This window comes from Dendrobates tinctorius, unplaced genomic scaffold (genome assembly GCF_039654945.1).
Source record: "Dendrobates tinctorius isolate UK_male_01 unplaced genomic scaffold, ASM3965494v1 ptg000138l, whole genome shotgun sequence".
In the NCBI taxonomy this organism is placed as follows: domain Eukaryota; kingdom Metazoa; phylum Chordata; class Amphibia; order Anura; family Dendrobatidae; genus Dendrobates; species Dendrobates tinctorius.
In genome coordinates this window covers 3,982,430-3,999,789 of record NW_027361806.1, presented here as the reverse complement: position 1 = coordinate 3,999,789, position 17,360 = coordinate 3,982,430, and the positions used below count along the sequence as shown (strand labels likewise).

Sequence of the window (17,360 nt, the reverse complement as noted above, 5' to 3'; positions counted from 1 at the left end):
CATAACTAAACTCCACCCTCTCTGTCCAGCTAGAGCCAATCAAGATAGGAGAAAGACATAGAGGGCGTGTCCTGCCGTTTCTTGTAGCGCGGAGACTGCACCTTTTACACTGACCGCTCTGATTTATGGCGCCTTCTCATGACGTAGAATATAATAGTTTAAAGCGATCCAGACGCTGCACTGCAGGTAAGGAGTCACGTGGTCATCGGCGGTCGCATGTGTCCTGTCACGTGGTCTGCTGTGCTGTGTTTACTAACGATAAAGTTGATTGAATTGTATTTTACCGTTTGTAAATCCGTCAACGACACCTCGTGACTATGCGGCTTCCTTCCAGTATCAGTGATGGCGGCGCTGAGCAGCTTTTTTCCCTTCTGTTAAAAGTCAACTTAGGCTGGTTTCACATTAGCGTTTTTTTTGCTCAGCGCATCGTTTAACACCTAGAGAACGAATGCGCATAAAAAAACGCACGATGCGCTGCGCACAAAGACGCAAATGTGAAACTAGCCTTAAACAGTCCTAGGCGTCCATGTTGGAAATGGACGTGAGCATCGGGAATAATTGCTAATCCAGCTCCTGTTACACTGTAAATAGAAATTAGCAGACACAGCGTTGTATGCAGAGTCAGTGTGGCATGCTGGGGGTTGTAGTGCATCTTCTGGAATAAGTACCAGTATAACCAATCATTCCCTTCCTGACAGAATGGGGCGCTCAGCCACAAAACGGGCCCCAAAGAAGGAGCCGACGTCCCCGAGCAAACAGAAAGCCAGAGGTGAGATGGCGGAGGTACGGCATAGGGTGCCACCATGTCGTCTGGCAGCCGGCAGGGATTCTTACTGTGTGTTCTCACTGCAGAGCCCACCATCCATCATTCTCCATACCATATATTTACATCAGAGGAGACGGTCACCCTCAGGAAGGAACTCCTCGCCTGGTACGACCAATGCAAACGAGACCTGCCATGGCGGAGACTGGTACGAGATTAAAACTCTACTGTTCTGATCGCATTTACTAAACACTTGTACGGTTTAGGGTCAATTTGACCCGACCTATTCTAATGTTGATTTTAGTTACTGTAAGTGTTTTAGTTGGATACCTATTTCATTATTAAACTGTATGTGAACATGGTTGATCATAAACAAATGAAAAGTGAATTTAAAACGTAATTTTTATTTTTATTTTTTTTCAGAAAAAGGTTACATAATGGGCAGGGTCTCAAATTTCATTTCGGATCATATGGAACCGAACAGAACAGCAGGGTTAAAGTGCTTTAATATCCGAACCAGCGCTGCACTCGCTGTTGTGCTGCTGCAGTCACTGTGTACATACATTACTGATCCTGAGTTACATCCTGTATTGTACCCCAGAGCTGCACTCACTATTCTGCTGGTACAGTCACTGTGTACATATATTACATTACTGATCCTGAGTTACATCCTGTATTATACTCCAGAGCTGCACTCACTATTCTGCTGGTGTAGTCACTGTGTACATACATTACATTACTGATCCTGAGTTACATCCTGTATTACACTCCAGAGCTGCACTCACTATTCCGATGATGCAGTCACTGTGTGCATACATTACATTACTGATCCTGAGTTACATCCTGTATTATACTCCAGAGCTGCACTCACTATTCTGTTGGTGCAGTCACTGTGTACATACATTACATTACTGATCCTGAGTTACATCCTGTATTACACTCCAGAGCTGCACTCACTATTCCGATGATGCAGTCACTGTGTGCATACATTACATTACTGATCCTGAGTTACATCCTGTATTATACTCCAGAGCTGCACTCACTATTCTGTTGGTGCAGTCACTGTGTACATACATTATATTACTGATCCTGAGTTACAACCTGTATTATACTCCAGAGCTGCACTCACTATTCTGCTGGTGCAGTCACTGTGTACTTACATTACTGATCCTGTACTGTTCCTAAGTTACATCCTGTGTTATACTTCAGAGCTGCACTCGCTATTTCACTGCTTGAGATTTTCTTTGTAGAGATGTCTGGATGACACTGATACATTTCCTATAATAGAGTCGTCCTCTTTCTTCTAGGCCAGTGCAGAAATGGATTTGAACCTCAGAGCATACTCAGGTGATTTCTTAAGATCTGTTGTTTTCTGTTATCATCTCCTTTAGCGTTTAAGGCAGGTAAATGCATTCTATTGCCCACTGTTATCAGCCATTTCTGACTGTAGGATGGGTAAATGTATGGTATTACCTCTATTATCTGTAATTATCATTTGGGGAAAAAATAGCTTTAGGACAAGTGCATGTAATCTATTGCTATCTGTTATCAGCCATTGTGTACTGGGGAATCGCTGGCTGGAAGCTCCTTGGACATTTACATCATATGTGGCTAATATCAGCTGCTCGTGTTTTAGCGCTCTGACACTATATAATCTGGCTGGGAGTGGTCCCGGACCCTTAGACTATAGTCAGTCGTCCTATTTCCTTAAGATAACTTCATGTCCCCCCTCTTCTCAGTTTGGGTGTCGGAGGTCATGCTGCAGCAGACGCAGGTGTCCACAGTCATCGACTACTACACCAGGTGGATGAAGGTGACGGAGAACTCAGGGGAGGGGATTATGTAAACATTTTCAGTGGCCTTTGCCCTTGAAAGTATCTCATCCACTAACATTTCTGGGTCTTTGTCCTGCAGAAGTGGCCGACAGTTCAAGATCTGGCGATGGCGTCACTGGAGGTGGGTGACCGGGACCATCTGTGTGTTGCATTTTGAAGGGTCTGCATTACCAGGTGCGATGCTCTGCAAGATCCCACATCCAATGATTTCACAGCCCAATGCAATATGTAAAAGATTTAACCCTTACCTTTGAGAAAGGAGAATTATAAAAAGTACAATCTGTAATTCTATACAGCCGTTCTTTATCCTGCACAGGTCGTCACCCAACTTTCCCCGGCGTCTGAAGGGCAGAGCTAGAATGTGTGCAGCAGTTCAGATCTGCTGTTCAGGACTCCAGGAAAGCGGGATGACGCCTCAAAGGAGGACATGACAGAGGAGAACGACTTCTATTAACTGAAGATTTTATGGTAATGGTGGGAAATGCTCTTTAAATATTCACTTCCCCCCCCTTTCCTCTCCCTCTAGGAGGTGAATGAGAAGTGGTCGGGTCTAGGGTATTACTCCCGTGGACGGCGTCTGCATGTAGGAGCTCAGAAGGTTTGTGGAAGGTGTCCATATTACTTAACCTTTTATTTCTTTAAAATAAATGAGTTGAATGGTTTGGTCCATGTTCAATCACGCCTTGGCTTCATTGGCCTCCAGGTTATGCGAGAGTTTGGAGGTCAGATGCCTCGCACTGCAGAAGACTTACAGAAACTGCTGCCAGGGGTGGGCAGGTACACAGCCGGGGCAGTGGCTTCTATCTCCTATGATCAGGTAAGCCCCAACCACCACAACACTGAGGACCCAGGCTCATGCAGTGTGGCCTCCCCAGAACATCCAGTCTATTCTTTGTATTTTCTCCTTCGGCAGGTTACGGGCGTCGTAGATGGCAACGTCATCAGAGTTCTCTGCCGCCTACGATGCATTGGAGCTGATTTTACCTCCCCGGCTGTCACTGATGCGCTTTGGTGAGTTCTGTAGCGTTAAACAGGGGTAAACAAGGGGGTTGGCATCTGGAGTAAAAAGACAGGCAATGTTTACGTTCTTGCTCGATGCCAAACCTGCAGTCATATGCTTGCAAGAAACCCACTTGATAGAGAGTAGAACGCATCTTCTTAAAAAACGGTGGCTGCAGGCGGGGTATCATGCAACATATTCCTCATACTCACGGGGGGGTCAGTGTTCTTGTTCGCACAGGTATGCTTTTTGAACAGTGTAAAGTGATTGTAGACCCTCTGGGACGGTTCGTATGCTTGCTATGTAAATTGTCTGGTATACTGATGTTACTGATCTCGATATATATCCTTCCGCTGTATTGTGGGAAATTGCTGTACAAGGTCATGGAGGTAGAGGGCGATTTCCCGGGGATTCCCTTTGTGATAATTGGCGACTTCAACAATGTTCCTGATGCCCATTGGGACAGGGGTGGTCGGGAGGTGCTGAGACCCGGGTGGTAACTGCACCCCCTTTGGGGCGGTTCTGAAGGAGACTGCACTAATAGACATATGGAGAATCCATCACCCCGGAACCTATAAGTACTCCTGCTTCTCGCCCGCCTCTGCCTCGCTGTCCAGGATTGATCTGGCTCTGGGGAATGGTCCGATGTTAAGTCTAGTGGGTGAGGTAACTTATTTGGCTAGAACTCTGTCGGATCACTTGCCTATGTGTGTGGTGCTTCAGGGGCAGGGCTCCGAGTTTTCCAGGAGACCCCTGTGGAGGCTAAATCCGTTCTGGCTCCAGCTGATTGATCTGGACGGCCATGTGGGGGCTGACCTGACAGAGTTCTTTAAAATTAATATGGGCTCGGCCTCGGTATTAATGGTATGGGAAACCATGAAGGCCTACTTTAGAGGGCTGTGCATTAAAGACATATCGCTAGTTAAGACCGAGAAGGGCAGGAGAGACCAGGAATTGATTAGGTCATTAGAGGGAGCAGAGGCGGCACTAATTGAGGAGCAAACCCCTGAGGCCCGGCACCATTTGAGATCAGCGCAGAGAGAGGTTTGTAATGTGACTATGAAAACTACGGAGAGGAAAAGGCTGTTCTGCACAGTGAAGTTTTTCGAGGAGGGAGAGAGAGCGGGTCACCTTCTATCCAGGGTGGTGGCGGTCCAAAGGGAATCAGCGTATATTGCTAAATTAAAGGGGAAAGACGGATGTGAGCATACAGGCAGTAGGGCCATACTGGAGGTGATGATGGGATTTTACTCCAATCTGTACCAGTCACACGTGCAGCCGTCGGAGGAGGAAATTGATAACCTTTTAGTGGGGTTGCAGCTTCCACGACTCTCACTAGCGGAGCAGAGGCTTCTTGAGGAGCCCTTTGATATGGAGGAACTTGAGGCAGCTCTGGCCTCTGTACCTGGTGACAGGGCCCCGGTGGGGGGACGGTATCCCAGGGGAAGTCTACAAAAAATACAAGGAGGTGTTGCTTCCCAAGTTGATGGAGGTTTACTCTGCGGGTTTGGCGAGGGGGGAGCTGCCCTGGTCCATGCGAGAGGCGATAATTGTTGTCCTACCAAAGCAGGGAAAAGATTTGACGGACCCAGCTTCATATCGTCCAATCTCTTTGTTGACCACTGACATTAAGTTATTGGCCAAAATGCTGGCGAACCGACTTAACAAGGTCATCGAATCCCTAATTCATCAAGACCAGTCAGGGTTTATGCCCAATAAATCCACAGCTATAAATCTCCGGCGATTATACTTAAACATGCAGGCGAGGGCGGATAATGTGGGACAGAGGGTAACAGTTTCCCTAGATGCCGCTAAGGCGTTCGACAATGTGGAGTGGAGGTATTTGTGGGCGGTAATGAGAACCATGGGATTTGGTGATCAGTTTGTGAGTTGGGTGCGTTTGCTATATACATCCCCTAGTGCTAAAATGCGGGTTAATGGTTTGCTGTCTGAGAGTTTCTCCCTATATAGGGGAACGAGGCAGGGGTGTCCCCTGTCCCCCCTGCTGTTTGCGATTGCGGTAGAGCCGTTAGCGGCAAAGATTCGGGGTACCACGGATATCCGGGGATTCCAATATGGCTGCCACATAGAGAAAGTGGCTTTATACGTGGATGATGTGCTGCTGTTTCTGGCTGACCCGAGCGACTCCCTGAGTTCGGCTGTGGCAGTTATTGGTAAATTCGGCTCTATTTCTGGACTGACTATCAACTGGGATAAATCTGTGTTGCTTCCCGTGGACTCGGCTGCTCCCCTAACGCTAGACCCTAGGACCCCTTTGAGGGTGGTTAGGGAGTTTAAATATTTGGGCATTGTGGTCTCGGCTAAATTGGAGGAATATGAACGTCTCAATCTTACCCCCCTTATCAAAAAGTTTCAACAAAAAATTGGAGCATGGAAGAAACTATTCCTGTCTGTGGCAGGTAGAGCAAATTTATTAAAAATGATCCTCATGCCCCAGCTCCTATATATACTTCATAATACACCTGTCTGGTTGACGCAAAATAAATTCTACCGGATTGATTCTCTTTTCCGGGACTTGATCTGGAAGGGTAGTATGGCACGCATTAAACATGAACATCTACAGAGGTCAAAAGAAGAGGGGGGCCTGGCAATCCCAGACCCGTGGGTTTATTATATGTCATCCCAATGTCAGCATATGGTGGGGTGGGGGGAGCCAACTCAATATAGGTCGGCTGGGAAGGTCCTTGAGTTTATAGTGGGCAGAGGTCTGCTGCTGGCTAGTCTAGAGGCTGGTAGGTTCTAGGTGAACCCTAAAAGGCTCCCGACGATCGCTATGGTGGACAAGATTTGGCAAAGAGTTAGACAATGGAGGGGCATCGCGGAGTTCACGCGCTTTTCGTCGGTTTGGTTTGATCCGAGACTCGGGGAGTTAATACGTCTGAGAGGATTTGCTCAATGGAGAAGGGTCGGGATATGGTTTGTGTCACAACTGTTGGTTGACGGCATGCTTAAGACTTTTGACGAGATCAGGAGGGAGTTCCCTCTTAGTCAATCTCTCTTCTTTCAATATCTGCAGCTGCGGCATGCAGTCGATCGACAGCTTAAAACATCAAGAATAGTGGTGCAATCAGATGTGATGGTGAATCTTATAGGGTTACTGAGGGGCACTAAGGGTTTCATCTCCCTCGTATATAGGGGTTTTTTGGATTCATTCCTAGTAAGGCACCCGGCTAAGTACAGAGAAAAATGGGAAGAGGATGTGGGACCAATGTCGGACTCTCAGTGGGAGAGCGAATTCATCCCCAAGGTCTCTATGAGTGAAGCCAGGAGAGTCTCACAACTCTACCTAACACATAGGGTATACAGGACCTCGGTCTGGATGAAGAGGGCGGGCCTGAGGGGGGATTCGTGCTGCCCGCGTTGCTCTGAGGATGGGGCAGATCTCCTACATATGATGTGGTCCTGCCCTGCCCTACAGAACTTTTGGGTACAAACACTTAATTTGACTCAGGAGGTAATGGGAGTGGATCTTATAAGGAACTCGCTGACGTGTGTATTGGGATGCATGGAGGATATTGCAGTTGATGAGTGGGGGAAGCTGACCATAGCCAGAATCCTATATGCTGCCAGAAAGCTCATTGCGGCCCACTGGTTAGATGACAAACCGCCAGTTAGACAGGAACTGATTAATAAGGTTAACTTTATTGTTTTGATGGAACAGAACATATATGCGAAAAGAGGTCAACACATGCAGTTTGAGAATGTGTGGGGTGGCTGGATGGAGCACCCAGGCCTGGCTTCGGAGGCTCTTATGAGAGAAAGAATGCGTCTACCTACGCGCCCTTGACCCTCTGTGTTGGTACTTTAAACAGGGATCTTAAGTGGCTGTCTCGAAAAAAGTTTCAAAATGTGTCATGGTGTGTGATAAGTGCAATGATTTAAAGGGATGGGGTTAGGGTGGATGGGGGGAGGGTAGAGGATTTAGGATGCAAGTACAGTTATATCGCCTGTCAGGTTGAACATGGTTTATATTACTAAAGTTAAATGTATTGTCAAAGTTTCATGCTGACAATTTTTAAATAAAAATCATCTGATTTAAAAAACAGGGGTAAACAAACTTCTGCGACTTTCTAATATTCCAACATCATCATTTATTTTCAAGACCTCTGATTGCTGTCAGTAGACAGAATATCCTTGGATCACATTTAGAGGCTGGAATCCAAAGTCTTTTAGAAAGCTGCAGAAGTTTTCTTTGACTGGAGCCAATAATATAGATGGAGAATAACAATTATCAATCTTTTATATTCCTAAGGAATTTGGCAAATGGTCTCGTTGACACTGATCGTCCGGGAGATTTTAACCAGGCGATGATGGAGCTGGGAGCGATGGTCTGCACACCCAAAAAAGCTTTGTGCAGTGAATGTCCACTACAAAGCCTATGCGGGGCGTACAAGAAGGTGAGATGGATCGTCTTCCCAGGTCTTCAGTCACTGTGCCTGCATCACTTGTACATCCTGGGTTCAAGAACGCTACTGAAGGGGCGCTCTGCCCCCGGCAATCAATTTTTTGTTAGAATGGTCTCTTGCAATAAGCAAATCACAGGGTATCCTGCTAATGTGACACCAAATGATCTGCGGTAATCTGTAGAGAACTTGGTTAAGTGTTCAGTTTTTTTGCAGTGCCCCCACAGGGCTATTGCGACATTACACAATTTCCAAAAATCAATGGGCTGTGTGTAATGGAGCATTATGCCGGGTCTACCAGAGAGACGAGACTCTTGCGGCCACAGTGTCTTGAACAGTTTATGAAACTGAAAAATAAAGTAGGGTGATCACCGCGCCATACTGAGAAGAAGTGTGTGCTTGGTAATATTAGATGTACTCACTTTTGTGGTAGAGGGTGTTGAAATCTATCCATAGATCCATAGGTAGATGGTGTATTCAGTAGTAGATGCTAATGAGGTAACAGTGATAGTTAATAATACCCCATATCAGAATAGATAGAATAACATGGAGCTGACTTTTCGTATTTGCTTGTTTACTTACTAGAATCAACAATTGAGGAGTACCGGAGCTTGTCCGCTAGAGTCGCTAATAACACATGTAGTAGACTATAAGCCAACTAAGGTTTTTGGAACACTTTCCTGCAAGTGCAGAGACCAAAGTGATGTAAAAAAAAGTTTTGGTATGAAAAAAATAAAGTTTGGGATACAATGTAATATCAAATATAGGTGGCACTTACTGGGTTAAACGTACTGCCTGTAGATGAGACGTAGGAACCTTGGTCCAACAAGTGACTGTAAGTAGCCTGGAGAGGATTTATATGTGAGTATCACTGTAGTTGGTACAATTGACCAGTTAGTGACTGTAGTCTGCCGGGTACTTACTTATTAATAATAGTATTGGTGGTGCAGCGTATTGCTGATGAAAGCGTGCAGCTGAGTGCGGTCACTATGGGTGTGAGAAGTGATTACCGTCAGGAGACTAAACGAACGCTTGTAGAAGTCTTGTATCTATGGTGCACTTACTTGTGTCTTTTCATTGGTGGTGCAGCAGCTGTCTGGTGTGAGCAGATGCCTATCGCTGGGGGCAGGTGCTGGCTCTGCTAGAATCGTTTCCCCAGCGGGGAAAGAGAGAGGAGGAGGACGCCTGCACCTCGCGTGCCCCGGCCGGAAGCAGACGCTGAGGACGCGGCGGGAATAGGAGGCCGGGCTAGTGTGACATCACTGTAAAAGCATATATCAAATGCCTAAAAAACGCACCTGTCTCGTAGAAACTTTTAGTATAATAAATGATATTGCTATTGTTAAATGGTGGACGATTATAATACGCTAGCATACGTATAGAGACTGCCTATCTACCTCTTATATTTGGAAAATACTGCAAAAACCGTTGTATATAGAGAAATATATACTAAAAAAAAATTTTTGAAAAATGTTAGAAAAAGAAGGGATTTGAACTAAAAAGTGAATTAAAATGCATATAATTCAATTTCGGGGCTAAACTGTCAAGGTTGAATATCCACTTGGATTCCACCCTTGACATGGCTTTGAGGTAGTCCCTTCCCCTAGGGTTCTGGCGGACCACCTGAATACCAAGGACTCTGTTACATGATTTGATGTGCTTTTCTAGGAAGTGTTTTGATAGTGGATGCCCTTTGAACCCTTTGCTAATATTATCTACAGAGTGATAAGTGCATTGGGAACCTGCTCCCCAAAAAACCTACGTTTATCTATACCAAAGCCCAAAACCTGGGTCTTCTACTGGCCCCAACAACCAAAACAATTAACCCGGGCACTGCCATTACCAAGAAGCAAATACATTTGAAAACACCATCACTAGGCTTCTTACCATGCGGAATTTGCCCATGTTGTAGACGAACGCGTATCCAAAAGAAACTCTACACAAATTTTATGGACAGTATGAAAAGCAATGAATATCCCATTAAATACAACATTACGTGCGACACAATAGGAGTTATCTACATTTTAAAATGCCCTTGTGACATGATTTCTGTCGGTCGCACAAAAAGGTGTTTGAACCCTTTGCTCATATTATCAAGGTGTTCCTTGACTCGGTCTCTCAAAGGGCATCCACTATCAAAACACCTCCTAGAAAAGCACAACAAATCATGTAACGGAGTCCTTTTTCTTGGTATTCAGGTCGTCTGACAGAACCCTAGGGGAGGGGACTACCTCAAAGCCATGTCAAGGGTGGAATCAAGTGGATATTTACCCTTGACAGTTTAGCCCCGAAATTGAATTATATGCTTTTTAATTCACTGTTTTTAGTCCAAATCTCACCCATTTCTAACATTTTTCAAAAAAAAAATAATTTTTAGTATATATTTCTCTATATACAACGGTATTTGCAGTATTTTCCAAATATAAGAGGTAGATAGGCAGTCTCTATACGTATGCTAGCGTATTATAATCGTCCACCATTTAACAATAGCAATATAATTTATTATACTAAAAGTTTCTACGAGACAGGCGCATTTGATATATGCTTTTATTGTTTTCGTACAAAAAATTTTTTATAACAAACAAAAAAAAATTCTCATTCATTTATCTTATTATTCATATATTTATTCATTTTTATAGAAAATTTTTAAACAAAATTTTTTTAAATTTTCATTATATTTAACTTTTATAGTTGTTCCCATCACCTAGACACCTTCAAGGCTGATCCAATCCTCACTCACACTGTATTTTTAGCTATAGTTGTTTTTTTTTATATATTTCCTAATAAAAGTTATATTTTAATTCCATTTTTAACCACACTCAAAAGATTCGCTTTAGTAGCCCTACATTTTTCTTTGCACATATGACCTGGGTAGGATATCTGGTCCAATCAAAGAGACAATCATGGAGATTTTATTAAATCAGAATCTATGATCTTTTGATTCAGACTACTACATTCATATAAGATTGCAACCAATCAGCTCACCAAGCACTTTATTAGGGTCAGTACCATCATAACACGCAATTAGGAATCCTAGGACAGAAGCCTCATGATTGGCCAGTACATTACCCTGGCTTGGATCCAGGTGCTACACTCTGCAGGCAGGCTAGTATATAAGGACGGTAGTATCAGCAGTGGACATAGCCCTGACGAAGAGGGGAGACAACCCCTCGAAACGCGTCGGATTGTGTCCATTCGCGCACCCCTCCTTTCTCTACAGTGGCGTCACGCTAGCCGCGTCCTCAGCGTCTGCTTCCGGCCGAGGCACGCAAGGTGCAGGCGTCCTCCTCCTCTCTCTTTCCCCGCTGGGGAAACGATTCTAGCAGAGCCAGCACCTGCCCCCAGCGATAGGCATCTGCTCACACCAGACAGCTGCTGCACCACCAATGAAAAAACACAAGTAAGTGCACCATAGATACAAGACTTCTACAAGCGTTCGTTTAGCCTCCTGACGGTAATCACTTCTCACACCCATAGTGACCGCACTCAGCTGCACGCTTTCATCAGCAATACGCTGCACCACCAATACTATTATTAATAAGTAAGTACCCGGCAGACTACAGTCACTAACTGGTCAATTGTACCAACTACAGTGATACTCACATATAAATCCTCTCCAGGCTACTTACAGTCACTTGTTGGACCAAGGTTCCTATGTCTCAACTACAGGCAGTACGTTTAACCCAGTAAGTGCCACCTATATTTGATATTACATTGTATCCCAAACTTTATTTTTTTCATACCAAAACTTTTTTTTTACATCACTTTGGTCTCTGCGCTTGCAGGAAAGTGTTCCAAAAACCTTAGTTGGCTTATAGTCTACTACATGTGTTATTAGCGACTAGCGGACAAGCTCCGGTACTCCTCATTTGTTGATTCTAGTAAGTAAACAAGCAAATACGAAAAGTCAGCTCCATGTTATTCTATCTGTTCTGATATGGGGTATTATTAACTATCACTATTACCTCATTAGCATCTACTACTGAATACATCTACCTATGGATCTATGGATAGATTTCAACACCCTCTACCACAAAAGTGAGTGCATCTAATATTACCAAGCACACATTTCTTCTCAGTATAGCGCGGTGATCACCCTACTTTATTTTTCGAGCTCTACTTCTTAGCAGGGTCAGACACCGCACCTGTTCTTCACCAGCAGCATCTGAGCAATCTTTTCCTCCCTGAGTGGATAGCGCCAGTGTATTGCAGTTTGTGAAACTGGACATTTTATGGCATACGATGCCATTAATCTCCAGCATTATGTGTTGTAGGTGGACCTGGATTCTGCATCCTCCCTCAATAATCTTGTGAACAGAAAAGCGAACACTCAAATCCGTCTCATCTCTGACATCGAGGAATGTGGTGAGTGGGGAGAAATGACTGGTCCTTTTATTACTTTGCCTTATGTAATGATCCTGCATGTGACCTCTGACGGAGTAAGGTGGGATTTTTTTTTTCTTTATGCAGTTTCCCAAAAAACTGCCCCCATAGGAGTGCCTGTATCCACGAGGCAGGGCACGGTCCTGTGCTTTAGCTGTTGGGTAATTGCCTGTACCTTTTACAGTGGTCTCCAACCTGTGGCTCTTCAGCTGCTGCAAAACCAGGAAACTGGGAGTTGTAGTATTGCAATCGCTGTAGAGCCACAGGATCGAGTCACCGACTCATATGATAATTAATGGTCTATATATCTGTGATCTGTGGCTGACTCATTGTAACAGATCTGTTCCTCTGCAGCAGTCCCCTCCTGTCCTCTCTGTATCCAGCCCAGTGATCAGTGGGACCGTAGCCTCGGAGTGGCCAACTACCCCCGCAAATCTGCAAAGAAACCATCAAGAGAAGAGCAAACTGTCACGTGTGTGTGGGAGCGACCCGGAGAACTGGGGGTCTCGGAATATTTACTGGTTCAGAGACCCCAGAAAGGTGATCTAGTGTGACGCTATGCTTAAACAGTCTATCAGCGCTTGTACTGACCGCCGTATCCTGCGCAGGGCTCCTGGCTGGGATGTGGGAGTTCCCCAGCATGCTGTCAGAGAAGACGCGCACTGAGAAGGAACGGAAGGACATTCTGTGTGGCCGCCTCCAGGAGCTGAGCGGCTGTGACATTTCCATAAAGGATCTACAGTTTGTTGGGGAGGTAAGAAGTCCATTAACCATAAGGCTGCTGCTTGGAAGCAATGCAGAAAAATTACTATTGGAAATGGGGTTTTTTAAATCAAAGTTTTCATCTGCCAGCAGCCCATTATGTTTGTAGAGTGATATATTATAGATGTGTGTGTATATATTGTTTAGTATTACATGATCAGCAGAGGACTGTAATAGCCAGTCATGGCTTCTTCTCCCGGCAGGTCATCCACATCTTCTCCCATATAAACCAGACGTACCTCGTCTACTTCCTACACTGCGTTTCTGCAAAGGGGGAGGATGCGGAGCATTCAGCAATGCGTTGGGTCACCAGGACACAATTTATGGAGTCCGCTGTCCCTACCGCCATGAAAAAGGTAAATGTCTGGAATGTTCTGCCATTAACTCACGGTTCTTCTCCGTTCATATCTAGTTCAGCTTTGTATTGTGGTCTTCTGTTATCTGAGAGTAGATCTGGGGGTCACATAGCCCCTGCACTGAGCCAAGCCCTAAGACTGCAACACTGACAGAGGTGAAAATAAAACAGCAGGACTTTCAAAGTAGTGTGGTGTAGTGACCACTGTGTCCACTAGGGGGCGCTGTATGGATGTCCTAGAAGAGTGGATGAATGGCAAGATACTGAATGACCGTTATGTATCTCAAGGTGGGTGGCCTTGAGATGGAGATTTGTGTGTATTAATCAGCAGTGATACTGCTGAGGTGCTGGTTCAATGTGTCAGGAACTAGTTACCTACAAACCCACCGGGGGGGGTGTTTATTAACGCTATTGTAAAGTGTATATGTGTGTGTGCAGGACCTGTGGTGAGGTCATAGTCATGTGACCCGGTGGGCGTGGCTATGGACCATATAATGTGGCCAGGGTAGGTCACATGGGGGTGAATGCTGGGACCCGGTTGGTCCAGTGTGGAAGGTCCCGCTGAGATGGGGATTCCTGGCTAACAACGTGTGGAGTGGCTGTGTGTAATGGCTGCCAGCACCTGTTAGTTCCCTGGAGGGAATGAATGTCTGCTGCATGATAAAGGAACCGTGAGGTTACCCGGACGTGGGTGAGATAACTTAGGGCTAGGAAGCCTTCACATTGTACACTGCATAGCAGGGCTGTGGAGTCGGTAAGCCAAACCTGCGACACCGACTCCTCAATTTCCCTTACACCAACTCCGACTCCGACTCCCACACATATTGCTTATATTTAAGTGAAAAATTTATTGTAGTACAATGTGAACCTCAGACATTTAATCATTTTTATGATCCAATAATCAAGATATTTAGATAGAACAGAATATATATTGGTGTACTACCCGGTTTTCATTCTTTTTGGTACAGATACGATATGGATAGACAGATATGGATAAATGGATAGAGCAGATTTCTAATCTGCTTTTGCTCTTGAAAACATTATCTATGAGCTCAAAAACCTTTCAGGTGATGCAGTTTTTTAAAAAGATGATCAGCTTTTGCAGCTGAAAAATGTATCCTCAAAAAACACAGGAAAAACGCTGTGTGTGAATGTAGCCTTAGATCAGGAATATAACGGCCATTTATAGGACATTTCATAACTTTCCCAAACTCCTATGAAAAAATATTCAGCACATCCTGCATTGAATTACTGTACCCAATTTATTATATATTTTAGGAGTCGGAGTCGGTCCATTTTATACCGACTCCAACTCCGACTCCGACTCCACCAAAATGAGCTCCGACTCCACGACTCCGACTCCACAGCCCTGCGCATAGCTTATATGACTATAGGACATTGCTAACAGAGGGAAACTCTGTAATGGACGCTATGCTGATTATATGCTGTTAAGTGAACTTTCTGTTGCTGTGATGGTTTATGATGATAACTAAACCGAAGGGACTATACTGGTTTATGGAAAACCTGTGCCGGATCTGATTCTGTGGCTACCAAGCGAGTGATCCCCTACTTAGGCCTCTTTCACACTTCAGTTATTTGCATCAGTTAAAATCCGCCAAAAAGGCTGACAAGCGGATCCGTTCTCAACTGATGTGAACGGATGGCACAGGATCCGTTTTTAGACGGATCCTGAAAATGAGGAAATTTAAAGGAAAGAGAGAGAGAGAGAGAATGAGAGAGAGAATATGAATATTTTTTGTCCGGCACCCAGACAGAATTTGGGGTTAATTCAGTGTCTGGAGGATCCGCCGGCCAAAAAAACGTTGCAAGCTCCGTTTGGAAATCTTTGAGGATGTTGACGGACAGCAACATTGTGGCGGATCCTCACAAAAACGGATGCAACGGACGGCAATCAGTCAGGATCCGCCAATAATGAAAGTCAATGGGGGAAAAAACGGATCCGCAAACAAAAATGGCGGAACTGTTTTTTTTCAAAATTGGCGGATCTTGACTGATTGTCAAAAACGGAAGTGTGAAAGAGGCCTTAAATGACAGCGCTACCTCACAGTTGCCAGATATGTAAATGAAGAAAAAAAATAATTACAACTGCAAAAAACAGTAAAGAAATTTGTAAAGATCTGTAATGTAGTTAAAGGGATATTTCCATCATAGCAAATGATGGCTTATAACTAGGTTATGGCATCACATAACGAATGCTCGGGGACCCCACCGATCCTCAGATTGAAGGGGACGCGCTGCTGCTTCAGTGCTATACTTTTTGACAGCTTCTCCCTGCACAGTAGCACCCCAGTCACCCGGAGAGCTGTGAAGAAGCTGAGGGGGGGGACTTATCAATGAGTCCGTATTGCAGCCCATTCATTATCAGGTTTGGCAGAGATCAGACCCCAATGATGGCATAACCCGGCCAAGGCGCCCCCGTAACATGTGCATCTCTGGCAGTATCGCACAACAGTTTAAAGATGCACCAAATTTATAGAAGAGGCAAGTGCTTCTTAATGAATTTGACACATTTGTCTCCAGCATTTCCTTTATCAAGATTGATGCCAGTCCTATCGAGTTGGGGCCAGAATTCTGCTGCGGCTGCTCTATTATAAATTCACTTTTTTCCCCCCCATTCAGCTTCTGAAATGGCTGATAACATGTAGCAATAGCTTGTATTACCTTGTCCATAATTAAAGATTATGTCACTTCTGCCTTTCCAGATTCTGAAGTTCTGCGAGAGTCGCAGGTTACTGAGCGGCGGAGCGGAGCCGGTGAGTGCATGATGCCCGCCTTGTGTTACTGCAGCCTTTGTTTTTCGCTAACGAACCTTTATTCCTAATCTTTCAGTCCAGAAAACGGAAAAAGGACATAAGTGATATCCAGCTACCCGCTGGTAAAGCCAAGATGGACAGCAAGCAGAGGTCTATACAGAGCTTCTTCAAAGCTGCTGTGAAGAAATGATCCTGGACAGATGTGACAAGTCTGCAACTTTCTAATAGATTATTGCCCCATTTACTGTCAGATGATCCTGACCATATCCGGTTTCCACCACGTTTTTCTAATACCCATTGACTTTTTATCCTTTTATATTAAGAGACGGCACATCAGTCCTGTCCTTGTCCTGCTCACACGGGAGAACCTGTCACTCACCTCCTGGTTTATTACACTAGGTCAGTGGGAGAAAAGGTTATTCACCCGACATCTGGGTTATTAACCTTTCTGAGTATTGTGCACTCTGGATACAATTGTAGAAATGTTGGCGAGAAGGAGGGCTACCACAGGAACAGGATACCTAGGCTAAGAATATTACCATTTACTGACAGAAAGCAGAGATCTTGAAAACTGCTATACGGTCTATTGTGAAATTGCAGATCAGTGATGAAGCATTTTTATAGAATCTGGACCATGGCGACTGTCCGATGTGTTCTCCTAATGCAGAATCAGACATTCTTGTTTTATAGATGCTACACGATTAGGGGAAGGGGCACGGAGATTTGTGTTATGAGCTACATGAGCTCCCTTGGTCCCACGATAAAAACATGAATCCTCCAATAGTTCTGATGCGCTGACATCTTCCGACGTTATTGTGCACATTGGAGCAGGCGACGGCTGGACCCCGAACCCCTCAGAGGCCGAATGATGCGTTGTATCAGCTTTATATGTCATACAGCGTATTTTATATTAAATGACAGATTTGTTATTCTAAATCAGTGATCGGGACCCAGTGTACAGAACATTTTTTTTATACATTTTATAAGTAATAAAACTTTTTATACCGTAATATTGCGTTGCCTGATTTTCTGCCTGATGATAAAGTCAATTTAGGTAAAAGTCA

At 44.7% G+C, this 17,360-nt stretch overlaps 1 protein-coding gene across 3 annotated transcripts; it reads left to right on the top strand.

Moving 5' to 3' along the window:
* Positions 1 to 54: 54 nt before the first annotated feature.
* Positions 55 to 17,306, top strand: MUTYH (mutY DNA glycosylase). Of its 3 annotated transcripts, none has more exons than XM_073544438.1 (16): positions 55 to 186; positions 699 to 769; positions 853 to 971; positions 2,071 to 2,110; positions 2,503 to 2,576; positions 2,678 to 2,719; positions 3,125 to 3,196; positions 3,302 to 3,415; positions 3,512 to 3,609; positions 7,872 to 8,016; positions 12,297 to 12,387; positions 12,763 to 12,945; positions 13,014 to 13,159; positions 13,371 to 13,523; positions 16,246 to 16,296; positions 16,373 to 17,306. In XM_073544438.1, the coding sequence occupies exons 2-16, from the start codon at positions 700 to 702 to the stop codon at positions 16,484 to 16,486; spliced, it is 1,512 nt and encodes a 503-aa protein (XP_073400539.1). In that variant the 5' UTR covers positions 55 to 186; position 699; the 3' UTR covers positions 16,487 to 17,306. The 3 variants fall into 3 exon arrangements, with proteins under 3 accessions (XP_073400539.1, XP_073400537.1, XP_073400538.1); XM_073544436.1 differs by having other exon boundaries at positions 12,760 to 12,945; XM_073544437.1 differs by lacking the exon at positions 55 to 186 and having other exon boundaries at positions 590 to 769; positions 12,760 to 12,945.
* Positions 17,307 to 17,360: the final 54 nt, after the last annotated feature.

What these genes read in the sequence shown, in the direction of transcription:
- MUTYH (XM_073544436.1), top strand. Translation starts at nt 700, where the DNA reads ATGGGGCGCTCAGCCACAAAACGGGCCCCAAAGAAGGAGCCGACGTCC. An exon ending in ACCTGCCATGGCGGAGACTG is followed by an intron (nt 972 to 2,070) that starts GTACGAGATTAA and finishes TCTTTCTTCTAG; the next exon opens with GCCAGTGCAGAAATGGATTT. An exon ending in TGCATGTAGGAGCTCAGAAG is followed by an intron (nt 3,197 to 3,301) that starts GTTTGTGGAAGG and finishes ATTGGCCTCCAG; the next exon opens with GTTATGCGAGAGTTTGGAGG.